The sequence below is a fragment of the Leucopleurus acutus genome (assembly GCF_964270905.1).
Source record: "Leucopleurus acutus genome assembly, chromosome: 7".
NCBI lineage: Eukaryota > Metazoa > Chordata > Mammalia > Artiodactyla > Delphinidae > Leucopleurus > Leucopleurus acutus.
Window position 1 is genome coordinate 7,253,270 of NC_139150.1, and position 13,268 is coordinate 7,266,537.

General features: G+C 50.0%; 1 protein-coding gene across 2 annotated transcripts in view; it reads left to right on the forward strand.

Moving 5' to 3' along the window:
* Nucleotides 1–13,268, forward strand: part of ZER1 (zyg-11 related cell cycle regulator) — a 28,875-nt gene continuing 15,607 nt past the window's right edge. The window contains exons 1-2 of one of the 2 annotated variants that reach the window (XM_082843290.1): nucleotides 1–80; nucleotides 11,827–12,078. In XM_082843290.1, coding sequence (XP_082699416.1) covers nucleotides 11,921–12,078 — 158 coding nt within the window. In that variant the 5' untranslated portion in view covers nucleotides 1–80; nucleotides 11,827–11,920. Of the gene's footprint in view, nucleotides 81–3,992; nucleotides 4,080–11,826; nucleotides 12,079–13,268 lie in introns of those variants that run through there. The other variant, XM_082843291.1, reaches the window with a different exon arrangement.

Consider the following 13,268-nt stretch of genomic DNA (forward strand, 5'->3'; position numbering starts at 1 on the left):
GGAGCCGGATCGGGGGAGGGGCCGGGCCCCGGAGCCAGCACCCGGCGTCCCTCAGCCCCGCCCGCCGCCCTAAGGGCAAGGTAATGGCCACGGAGTCCCCCCGGCGCGACCCCCATCTCGCCCCCGGCTCCTGTCCCTGGGATCCCAAGCTCCACCCCTCCGACCCTCGTCTTCCGCAGACCCCGGCCCTAGCCCGACTAGATCCCATGCCTCCCCAGCATCTCCCGGGCCGCATCCTCCGCTCCTCCTCGCCGAGGAAGCATCCCGTCCGCTCCCGGGGCCAAGGGATATCTCTGCGTCCTCCCCTCTTCCCTTCTTGCCTCCGGTGCCTCACCATCGCCGCTGCAACCATTTGCAAAGGTCCATCTCGGCCAGTGGTGGGAGGACTCCCTTCTCTACCTCTGCTGCCAGGTCTGAGAAACATGCCTTTAAAAGTGAGCACCCTTCCTCCAGAAAGAAAATGACGCCCTGTCTCATGCCCCTACAAAATGGGGGATAGATGCAGGGCTGAAAGAGGCAGCCTCTGCCCCTCCTACCTGTTGGATGAGCTTAAGTTTCCCCAAAGCAGTGCTTGAAAGCTCAGGGATGACAAGGCGCGGGGAAATCCAACAGGGTGGCAAAGGGATGGGGTGGTAGCAAACCTAAGGGCCAAGGGAGCCTGATAGGTGGGTTGAAAGTGAAACTGACTGCTGGCTGCTATAGCTCTGTGGGTGGAACTTGACTTGGCTGCTTTTTGGCCCAAGGAGTCCAAGAGTTCCAGTCTTTGTGCCTGTCAGCACATTTGATTTTTAAATCAGAGGGGGAATGCCTGATGCCTCCATGGAAGAATCACCCCATATGATCTTTCCTACAGAATGTTTCTCTTCAGGGTTCAAACTGGTTAGAATGAGCATTGAGGACAGCTTTGAAAAGGGTCACAGGAGAGTGTACTTAGGGCAGGAGGTGGTTGCCAGTGGTGAGGGGGTCTCTCTGTTTCAGTTCACTAGTTCATTCAGCAAATCAGAAATATATGTAAGGTGGAGAAAAATATATGTAGGGTGGAGAAAAATAGAGCAGGAAGGGCCACGGTAAGGGCCAGAGAGTGGGGTTGCCCTTTTTATAGAGGGTGGTCAGAGAAGGGCTCTAATAAGGTGATATCTGAGCAAAGACCTGAAGGGAGGGAGGGGGCAAGCCATGCAGCAAGCGCAGAGGTCCTGAGGTAGTATATCTGATGATTTTAAAAACCAGCAGGAGGACAATAGGGCTGGAGCAGAGTGAAGGAGAGGAAGAGTGGTTGACAAGGAAATCAGAGAAGAGTAGGGGCCAGATATTGGTGGGGAGGATATCAGGGTCTGTTCATGTGATGCAGGGTCACAGGGTGTCTAATGGGGCACCCTTTCAGAACTGTATTAATTTGAAGTGTCTGGTGTTCAGAGAAAATATGTTCTAGATGACAAGTGGACATTGTGCTCTGGCCTGGCATTGTAAGTACCCTTTCTCCACCTTTATAATGGCCACTGATGGAATAAATTTTAAAAGGACAGCCACAGAACACTGTAGTTAAATCTGGTCATGCCACTTACTTTTTGGTTGTGAGAACTTGGGCAAGTGAAGCAGCCAAGTCAAGTACCACCCACAGAGCTATAGTAGCCAGCAGTCAGTTTCACTTTCAACTCACCTTTTCCCACCTCAACGTCCGCATCTGTAGAATAGGGTTGTTGGGCTAAATGAGAGGTCATGCGCTGAAGCGCTTAGCGCATTATTTAGCCCATATTAAATCCTCAGGACATTGCAGATATGCCGATGGCAATGACAATGGTGAGGAAATATTTGCATGTGTCTACCTCAAAGCCTTTCTTTTTAGCACCAGCTGATGATGTCACCAGCTGTTGGCTGCCTCCCTGAACTAGTAGAATTTTGGAGAACAGCGGGGGAGACAAAGTGGAAACTTGCTGTCACCCCTCAGTGGGAACTGTGGTTGCACATCACTGTCATGGTGGCTTGGTCCTGTCTTTTTTCACACCGGTGGAAGGTTATGGGGGCTTTTTTTTTTTTTAAAGAGCAAGCAAATCCCTATTCTGCCATATAATATAGGCTAAATGGTGGTGTTGAAATAAATATGACATGCAGATGGGTTGGGAAGGGCAGTATATGTTGACTCTGTTTGTGTGGTTAGGTTGTGTGTGGCGGATTTGCTGGAGACTGTTGATCCTAGATGTGCCCAGCAGAGGCTGAGACTGCAGCATGCCTTATAGGGAGTGGAACAATGGTTGCTCTCTCTCCTCAACCCCCAAGCCTGGACTATGTCATCAGGCCTGGGTCATAAGCTGAGCAGGGCAGCTGGGCCAGTGGATTTGAAAACGAAAAGTCAAGCACACCAACGCTGAGAGCCAGGGTGCTGAAGCCGGTTGTTGTGGGTAAAAGTGCGGACTAGTCATCTGGGGAGCTGGGTTCAAGCCCGGCTCTGCTACGGTTCACTGTGTGAACTTGGGCAAGTCCTATCCCCTGTCTGTGCCTCAGTTTTCCTATCTCTACACTAACTGAAGGCTACTGGGAGGATGAAAGAACTCGGTGCATTCTAAAGCTCTCTACAAAGGTTAAAAACAGTTCTTGTTATCATTAGCACCACCAGGATTCTGCGACTTATTTTGGGGCAGAAGGCTTCAGTACCTCAGCTGTTCTTGACCCCCGAAATGCGAGTTTAGAGACCCCTGATGTTGGATCATGTACTTTGAGACAAACATCCTATATCTGGTTCAATCCCTGAAGCTGATTTTCCAGCTTCAGAAATGAGCAGAAGGATCTCTCCAAGCATTATTCTTAGGAAATCACTCCATAATTATTGGTTACCACCTTCTTGCCATTATTTCATGACATCTGCTCAGCAGCCCCATGTGGTAGGTTTGCAACCCATTGACAGATAAGGACCCTGATGAATATTGAGGCTGGTAAATATTGCCTGGGGACCTCATGGAGCTGAGGCTCCTTCACCCGCAACCAACCAGTCATGCACTCACTGTGTCATGGAGACCCCATGAGTCATACTAGGTCTCGTCCTCAGGAAGCTTCTAGTCCTGTGGTCAAAAAATGATATATGCCTGTAGAATAGTTACCGGTGATGCCCGATCATCTGTGCTCAGGGCCCAGGACCCTCCAGGTTGTAAGCAGGCAAAGGCTCATGCCGCAGAAGGGAGACCTGAGGCTTGGAGAAACAGTTCCTGCCCATAGCATAATGGTGGAGAGAGCCAGGCACTTACTGGGGGACTTGGGCACATCAATGCACATATTTGAACCATAGTTTCTTCATCTGGAAAACAAAATAGTATGTCCTTCTAGGTTATTTGTGGCTTCAATGAAAACATGCATGGAAAGCTCAGAATTCTGGGTCTCAAACTAATGAATACATGTATACATACTGATAGGTACATATAGACCCTTGTACATGTACATAGTCTGTGGCCGGTCACGTCACCACTGAGTCTCAGCTGCCTCCTCTGTAAGTTGTCGATTATAATTCCTGCCTCGTGTAGTTGTTGGGAGAATTAAGTGAGTTAATGCATGTGGAGTACTTAGCAGAGTCCTTGGAATACGGTGCTCAGTATGGCTGTGATCACCGTTTGACTGGCAGCCTGGAACCCAGGTATCCCCAAGGCCCTCTGCCTCCAAGTGGCACCAGTGAGGGGTGATGCGCATTCCCCCCTCATATCTTCCTAATGTAACCCACCCTGCAGATTAGTCTATGCAGGTCAGTGACCCCCCGGGATGCCCTCAGATCCTCAACTGCACCCCTGCCCCCAGGGGGCCCCTGGCACTTGCCTTGGCTCCCTTCACATCAGCCTCCCACCCCCAATATCTGGCCTGTGATCCACTCCCTCCTGGAAAGCTTCCAGCCTCTGTAAATAGGATATTTGTTTGGGTTTCCCCCCAGCTCCTGGGTTAATATTTCACAGGGTGGGTGCCGCTCCAAGGCTCAGAGCTTCTGGCTCCCTCAGCCAACAGAGAGGCTGGGGGTCAGGACACTGGTGGGGTCCCGTGCTCCCTCTTCTGGACCTCACATTCTCTTCCCCCTACACTGGATGGACAGAAGACTGGATGGTTTGGTGAGAAGCATGGCTTTGCTTTAGGTTTGGATTGTGTCCCACTCTTGTTACTTGTGTGATTTTATTTATTTATTTATTTTTGGCTGTGTTGGGTCTTCACTGCTGAGCGTGGGCTTTCTCTAGTTGCGGCGAGTAAGGGCTACTTTTCATTGCGGTGTGTAGGCTTCCCATTGCGGTGGCTTCTTTTGTTGCGGAGCACAGGCTCTAGGCATGCGGGCTTCAGTAGTTGTGGCACGCGGGCTCAGTAGTTGTGGCTCGTGGGCTCTAGAGCACAGGCTCAGCAGTTGTGGCACACGGGCTTAGCTGCTCCGCGGCACGTGGGATCTTCCCAGACCAGGGCTCGAACCCGTGTCTCCTGCATTGGCAGGCGGATTCTTAACCACTGCGCCACCAGGGAAGTCCCTAGTTGTGTGATTTTAGACAAGCCTCAGTGTCTTCATCAGAAAACGGGGTAACAGTCTCTACCTCACGGTATTTTAGTGTGATAACTCAGGCAAGAACAAACCTTTAGTCTGTTACAGGCCGGGCCCTGAGGATCCAGGAGTGTGGAAGCGGAAAGTGTTCTTGTCCTCCTGGAGCTTGTGGGCTGGGGGAGGGTTCATTAGACAGATTGTTATATAAATGGTGAATTAGCCGCAAGCACAGGATCCTAGGCAATGTCGTCCGTTGGTTAAGTTAGAGACTATATGAAATAAACCCCTTAAGGAGCTCAGACTGGAAGCAACCAGCTTGGAGGTGGCCGCTATTTGCTCTCCACTGCTCCCCACTCCCCAGGATGTCATAGCTCATGGTGGATCCAGGCAAGAGACGGGATGGAGAAAGACACAGGGTTCTTCTTACTGTGTGCTCTTCTGTCATAATCAGAGTTCCCTCCATCTCCCGTTGCCAGAATCCCAGATGGCTGGTGCCTGCCACAAGAATGAGAAACCCTAGGGGCTGGGCATGGGGTGGGTAGAGATGGCCACCTCTGGCCGGTGCCAGGCTATAGCTGGAAGGGGCCCAAGTGGCAGGGTGCTCCGGCCCCCAAGCCTCCAGCCTTGGTGCCAAGACAGATGGCTCCTTCCTCCTCCGGCTCACGCCAGCCCCCTGCAGCGGGGTCAGCACTGCGAAAAGGTGGTTAGCAGATCTGTGCCATCTGCCCGGGTTATCTTTTGGAGGCTTTTGGTGATCTTGGCGGCTGACAAGGTGGTGTTTCTTCCACCTGGGGAGCAGGGTTAGGGCAGAGTGGCTACCTGGGTGACTGAGCTCATCCTGCAGAAAGGGCAAAGCCCCTGGCGGCTCTCTCTTCCAGAGTGGTGAGGGTTCCACTGTGGCCACTGGGGCCCAGCACTGTCCTGGGCATGGTGGGCAGGGGGAATCTGAGAGCGTGCCTTGCCTCCCAGGTTCCCTGCATGTGCTGCAACCCTACAACGTGTCAGACCCACATGGGGTGTGCAGCCCCTCGTTCAGCCAATAGTCGTGGTATTGGGCCCATAGTGCCAGTGTCCTACACCCTCTGCCCTTTCAGCCTGTGAGCATCTTATCCTTCTTCCTGGAACGCCTTTCCCTTCTCTCCCCGCCACCGGAGTGAACTATGACTCATCTTTTGGGTCGCTGCTGAGATGTCACTTCCAAGGACGCCTGCCCTGACTCCCCAGTCCAGGGCAGGTCCCCTGGCACGGGCACCCAGGGTCCCAGGTCCCACCCTCTCCTTCAGAGCACTGGGCCCAGTTCCGTGGCATGGGTTTGTGTGCTTCTTAGGTGGAGATCTGTCTCGCTCCAGAGCCAGTGTGCTCCACGAGGACAAAGACCTTGTCTGGTTTCGCTCACCCGTGGACCTACAGTGCTCAATAGACAGTAACCCTGGGCTAAGTACAGGGATGATGTCAGAGGAGAGAGCCCGGTTCCTGCCCTTGTGCAGCTGGCCGTCTGGCAGGGAAACTGGATAATTAAAACAGCATCAGTCCTAAATGTTAGTTGTTATGGTAGGGCCTATGGGGGCACACAGCAAGAGCACCCTGGCGGGTCAGGGAAGGCTTCCTGGAGGAAGTGACACTAAGGCCTGAGGGTGCATAGACATGAGCTGAGTCAAGAGGAGAATTCAAAGATATTGTGGGCTGGAGTGGTTGGGAGATGCTTCCTGGAAGAGGGACATGAATGTGTTTGGGGGGTTAGGAGCAGTATTTAGAACAGAAAGTGGATGACCAAAGGTCCGAAGGTGACCTTGTGCCTCTGGCCTATTGCCAGTACAACGAGGGAGGCCAGTTCAGCGGGAGTAGGGGGTCGGGGGTGGTGAGTAGGCCGCAGAGCTGGTCCCACTTCTGGAAGCCCTGAGTGACTGCTTGAAGAGATTGGACTTGGCAGTTTCCAGCAGGGCATGTCTCCCTGCCAGCGGTGCTCCTTCTGGGTCAAGATCTGAAAGTGAGTGCAGGCAAAGGAAGGCCATGCCCAGGGTCCAGGCAGCCTGTTTCTTGTGCTTTTCCTCGAGGGTGTCATGGCACCACTGGGGCAGCTGGCACAGTGGGCCTCGTGGCAGGAGACCCAGGCCTGAGAAGCAAGGGGCTGGAGCTGGGCAGGAACAGACCTTGCTCTAGGGCCCAGGGCAGGTGAGGTAGGAGAAAGGAATGTTGATGATGAAAGCTGCCTCTTAGTGAGCAGTTACTATGTGCCAGGCACCACGCTAAGCCCTTTCTGTATTGTTCCGTGTCCATCTGCACACAGTGTTCTCTATTTTAGAGAAGAAACTGAGGCACAGAGGTGAAGACACTTGCCCAAGTTCAGCGGCTCTTATGCAGCAGGGCTCAGACTTGGAGCTGGGTTGGCCTGGCTCCAGAGCTCTTAGAGCACGGTCACCAGTGAGTGGTGCTGCCGCAATTGAGAGCTGGCCACTGCAAAGGGCACAGCGTTCTGTGGCCGCCCCCTCGGTTTCCTGAGCATCCTGGAAGGCTCACATGTGGACTAGGAGGCTCCAAGAAGCCAGGGGCGAACTGAGCTCCTGCATAGCCCTCCACGAGATGAGGTGCACATGCCAGTTTGGACAGGGTAGCCCCTCTCTCTGAGCTTGAGTTTCCTCATCTGTAAGGTGAGCTCATAACCACCATTTGTTGTGCACTGAGTCATCTCAAGCTTGAGATGAGGCATTTTCCCAACAGCCCTGTGAAGTGGGGATTATTGTCCCCACTTTCCAGGCGAGGAAACTGAGGTCCAGAGAGGTTAAGTAATAGACCCGTGAATTGTGGAACTGGATTGAAACATAGATCTAACCTAGAGCCTTCACTTAAAAGGAAAAAAAGCAATAGCTATTGAAGGATAATATAGATAAGGAAAGGACCACAAAGCATGAGCAGACAGTTTGATGAACTTCCACAGGTGTACACACCTGTCCCAGCCCTCCCAGAGGCCCCCCTGCCACTTTCTAATTACTGCCTCCCTGCAAAGGTAATCACCATCCTTACTTCTAACACCATAGATTCATTTTGCCTATTTTTTCCCCTTTCTGATGTAAACTCTCATAGGAAAAAGGTTTGGGACTAATTCCTGACTGTCCTCAGGTCTATAAATGGTGGATTGTTTTCTATCTTGTTCACTCAACTTGAATGTGAAGGTTCAGTTTTCATTCTCTCCTAGCCACTTATTGTAGCTGAGGATGCATAGTCAGTTAGATCGTTACTTCGCTGAACCCCGAATTCCTTTTAAACGTGGACCTCTTTGGTGTCCAGGCCATTTTCTTTACTTTTTGTTGAATCGCAGTATACATTTTTAAAAGTGCACATGTCATAATATACAGCTCCCTGAATATTCACAAAGTGCACATGCCTGTATGCCCAGCACTCAGATAAGGGACTAGAAGCTTCTTAGCTCCGAACCAAACCCCCAAAGTAACCACAGTCCTGACTTCTGCCACCACAGATTAGATTTTCCTGTTTTTTTTTATTTTGTTTGTTTGTTTTGCCCTGCCACCGGCATACAGGATCTTAGTTCCTTAACCAGGGATCGAGCCCATGCCCCCTGCAGTGGAAGCGTGCAGTCCTAACCACTGAAGCACTAGGAAGTCCCAGATTTTCCTGTTTTTTTAACTTAAGGGAGTAAAACATAAATGGATCCATTCAGTATATGAGTATACACTCTTTTGCGTTTGGCTCCTTTCACTAAACATTGTGAGGTCCATCCAAGCTGTTGTGAGGTCGTACATTCTCATTGCTGTGTAGTGTTTCACTGGTGAGTGGACCCTAAGATTCATTCTCATGTCAGTGGACATTTAGGTTCTGTTCTATCAGGAATCGTGCTGCTGTGGACATTTTGTCTGTGTCTTTTTGTGAACATTTATATGCATTGCTGATGGGTGTATATCTGGTAGTGGAGCTGCTGAACACTGAACATATGTGTTTGTTCAGCTTTAGTAGATAGTGTCACACAGTATTCGTTACACTGCCAGTTCACACCAATTCACACTCCCACCAGCAGTGTGGGTAACTTCCCCTCGTTCCATAGCTTCACTATAACACAAGCTGGGTGTTGCCTGTATTACTGTTGTTTCCAATGGAACCTTTCTGGTGGGTGCAAAATGGTATCTCATTATGGTTCTCCTTTCCTTTACGTTTATTGTGCATTTCTTTATCCTTTATGAAACGCCTGTTCGAGTCCTTTGCCTATTTTTTAACTGGATGCTATGTCCTGATCTGTAGAAGTTGTTTATATATTCTGAATACAAGCCTTTTGTTGGATATATTATTGGAAACGTCTTCTAGTTTGTGGCTTGCCTTTTCTCTTTCTTTTTTTTCCCTATTTTTATAAATTTATTTATTTATTTATTTTTGGCTGCGTTGGGTCTTCGTTGCCCAGTTGTGGCAAGCAGGGGCTACTCTTCATTGCAGTGTGCGGGCTTCTCATTGCAGTGGCTTCTCTTGTTGTGGAGCATGGGCTCTAGGTGCATGGGCTTCAGTAGTTGTGGCACGTGGGCTCAGTAGTTGTGGCTCGCGGGCTCTGGAGCACAGGCTCAGTAGCTGTGACTCACAGGCTTAGTTGCTCCATGACATGTGGGATCTTCCCAGACCAGGGCCCGAACCCATGTCCCTTGGACTGGCAGGCGGATTCTTAACCACTGCGCCACCAGGGAGGTCCCTTGCCTTTTCTCTTTCTTAATGGTACCTTTTGATGAAAAGAACATTAAATTTTGAGGCAGTCCAATTTATCAGTTTCTCTGTTTTTTTTTTGTGACCTATTTAAGAAATTATTGACTACTCGAAAATCATAAAGATATACTCCTATGTTTTCTTCTAGAAACCTATCGTTTTACCTTTCACGTATAGGTCTGTGGTCCATGTCAAATTAATTTTTGTGTGTATATGAACGAACGTTCTTCACTTCAGTGCATATCAGTTTATCATTTTTCCCTTATGAGTCCTACTTAAGAAATCTTTACCTATCTCAAGGTCATGAAGGTAGTAGGAGACTTCACTTTTTTTTTATTGAGGTATAGTTCATGTACAATATTATATGTTACAGGTGTACAACATACTGATTCACAGTTTTAAAGGTTACACTTCATTTATAGTTACTATAAAATATTGGCTATATCCCCTATGTTGTACAATATATCCTTATAAACTATTTTATACATGATAGTTTGTACCTCTTACTCCCCTCCCCCTGTCTTGCCCCTCCCCCTTCCCTCTCCCCACTGGTAACCACTAGTTTGTTCTCTATTTCTGTGAGTCTGTTTCCTTTTTGTTATATTCATTAGTTTGTTCTATTTTTTAGATTCCACATGTAAGTGATATCATACAGTATTTGTGTTTCTCTGTCTGATGAGAGCTTACTTTTTTTTTTAAATTAATTTATTTGGCTGTGCTGGGTCTGATTTGCAGCACACAGGGTGTTTGTTGCCTCATGCGGGATCTTTAATTGCAGCACGTGGGATCTAGTTCCCTGACCAGGAATCAAACCCAGGCTCCCAACATTGGGAGCGCGGAGTCTTAACCACTGGACCACCAGGGAAGTCCCAAGACCTTACTTCTTTTTTTTAATAAATAAATAAATTTATTTATTTATTTTTGGCTGTGTTGGGTCTTCGTTGCTGTGTACAAGCTTTCTTTAGTTGTGGTGAGTGAGGGCTACTCTTCGTTGCGGTGCGCGGGCTTCTCATTGTCGTGGCTTTTCGTTGTGGAGCACGGGCTCTAGGCGTGCAGGCTTCAGTAGTTGTGGCTTGCGGGCTCTAGAGCTCAGGCTCAGTAGTTGTAGCGCACGGGCTTAGTTGCTCCGCAGCATGTGGGATCTTCCCAGGCCAGGGCTTGAACCCATGTCCCTTGCATTGGCAGGCAGATTCTTAACCACTGCCCTACCAGGGAAGCCCAAGACCTTACTTTTTTAATAACGGTTTTATTGAGCTGTAATTCCTATGCCACACAGTTCATGTATTTAAAGTAGACAGTTCAGTGGGTTTCGGGGATATTCACAGAGTTGTGCAACCATCACCACAGTCAATTTTAGAACATTTTCTTCCCCCCAAAAAGAAATCCACAGCCATTAGCAGTCACTCCCCATCCCCGCCCCCACACCAACCTCTTAGCCCCAGGCCACCACTAATCTACTTCTGTCTCTGTAGGTTTGCCTGTTCTGGCTAAACATTTCATACAAATGGAATCATAAAATATGTGGCCTTTTGTGACTGGTTTCTTTCACTTAGCATAACGTTTTTCTTTTTTTTGCGGTACGCGGGCCTCTCACCATTGTGGCCTCTCCCATTGCGGAGCACTGGCTCTGGACGCGCAGGCTCAGTGGCCATGGCTCACGGGCCCAGCCGCTCCACGGCATGTGGGATCTTCCCAGACCAGGGCACGAACCTGTGTCCCCTGCATCGGCAGGCGGACTCTCAACCACTGCACCACCAGGGAAGCCCTAGCATAACGTTTTTAAGGTGCAGTGTTGTAGCGTGTGTCAGTACTTCATTCCTGTTATTGCTAAATAAGGTTCCATTACATGGCTATACCATGTTTTTGTCTATCCATTTATCAGTTGATGGGCATTTGAATTGTTTCCATTTTGACTATTATGGATAATACCACTATGTACAACTTTTATGTGGAAGTATATTTTCATTGCTCTCGTGAGGAGCCTTCATTCTTAATCATATACAATGAGATTCACTGATGACGTGTCTTTAAAGCCCTGGCACATACTAAGCATTCAAACAGTGACAGCTATATACAGGTTATGTACACACACACACACACACACACACACACATACACACACACACACACAGCAACGGACACCACAATTTAGCTGTTAACCAAAGACCCGTAGGGAGTTCCCTGACGGTCCAGTGGTTAGGACTCGGTGCTTTCACTGCCGTGGCCCGGGTTCAATCCCTGGTCAGGGAACTAATATCCCACAAGCCGTGTGGTGTGGCCAAAAAAATCCCCTGTAATCCCCACCCAAGCACTGGGTCCCCTGTGGCCAAAAAAATCCCCTGTAATCCCCACCCAAGCACTGGGTCCCCAACACACTCATCTGCCCACAGACATTGGGAGGTCATGGAAATGCTCAGACAACGCCCCCTGTTCTTTGCAGGTCAAATCACACGTAGGTGGTAGCACAGCAGGGCAGGGAAGGGAGGAATCAGGAGTCCCGGGCCCTGACCCTGCTAAGCTGCTAGCTTGTATGTACCATCCAGGGGCCTCAGTTTTTCTACTAGAGAGTGGACATAGGTCAGCTGGTAGTTCTGGCCCTTATGCATGGCTCACTTAGCTTCTTTCCCGTTCCCCAGGCCGTGGCTCAGCTAATGATCCTGTGAGAGTCAGGGAGTCACCATTGCCCCTGGGGGCCCCTGTCCCAGAGTGGCCTACCTGTCTGCTCCCAGCATGGCGTCAGACACCCCTGAGTCCCTGATGGCCCTCTGCACTGACTTCTGCCTGCGCAACCTGGATGGTACCTTGGGCTACCTGCTGGACAAGGAGACTCTGCGGCTCCATCCAGACATCTTCCTGCCCAGCGAGATCTGTGACCGGCTCGTCAACGAGTGAGCAGGCGTGGGGCTGGGGCAGGGGCCTGAGCCTCAGCATGAGTGTGTGCGAGAGATTGGGAGCATTGTGTGTGCCCCCCGTGGGGATATGCACACACGTGGGGATCCGTGGGTGCAAGAGAACACTGGCCCCTCCATAACCATAAAGTTGTAATTGCGCATGTTGGTATGTGTGTGGAGGGGGGCGCACGTGAAGGAATGTGTTTGCACACACGTGGGCTTCTGCAGCACAGGGTAGGTTTGAGTGTAAAACTGCAGGTATGCATTACACCTATGAGAGGGTGTAGAAACCTCTCCTATAATATAAATGAAGGAGTTATATGCTGTCCTGTGTGTGTATTTGTGTACGCACACACGTGTGCGTACACACACGATGCGCCTGTGCCTGTGAACACGTGTCTGTGTGTGAACCTGAATACATACATATTTATGCACCAGTGCCAGAATAATGGACCCCTGAGCAGGGATCAGATCATTCAGAAAATCTCTCTGTGGCTTCTCCAAGGGACTCCCCACTAATAGAGGCTCCTAGAAGGATGATATACAGGCCTGACTGCTGGAGGTTCGGTCCAGATGCCCAGAGGGAAATTGTTAGACCAGACAGTTGCATATAAAAGTGGGAACCTGTGTGTGACCTGAGAGCCCAACTTGTAAAAACATTCTGAGCATCTAATGTGGGTCAGGCACTATATTGGACACTGCAGAGCAGAGTTGTGTCCATTTTACAGATGAAGGAACTGAGGTCTGGGGAATTGCAGTTACTCGTGTGAAGTTGCCCAGGTAGTGAACAGCCAAGCCAGGGTGGTGCATGACTCCACAGCCTTTTCCACCGGACCAGCATCTGCTGGTATCTCAACAGAGTTTTGCTGAGCGCTTGCTCTGTACCCAGCTGGGAACTCCAAACCCCTCGGCTCAGTCTTCCTGTTGGACAGGGTTCTGGGAAGGGCTGATCAAGGAGTCAGAAGCTGGCTTAAAGAAGATGGGGAGTGTGGACGTGTATGTTTGTTACAGAAGCGTCTACACTTTGGCGGGGAAGAGCTTGGGATTTGCCATTGATAGAGGCCCCTTTATCACCAGCTGGTCTACCTTTGGACTCCTGGGTGCTGGGGCCACCCTTAGTCTCACCTGTAGGGTAGTCAGGATCCAACCAGGTGCTGTGAGGAAGAGGAGGGGAGGAGGTGGAGGTT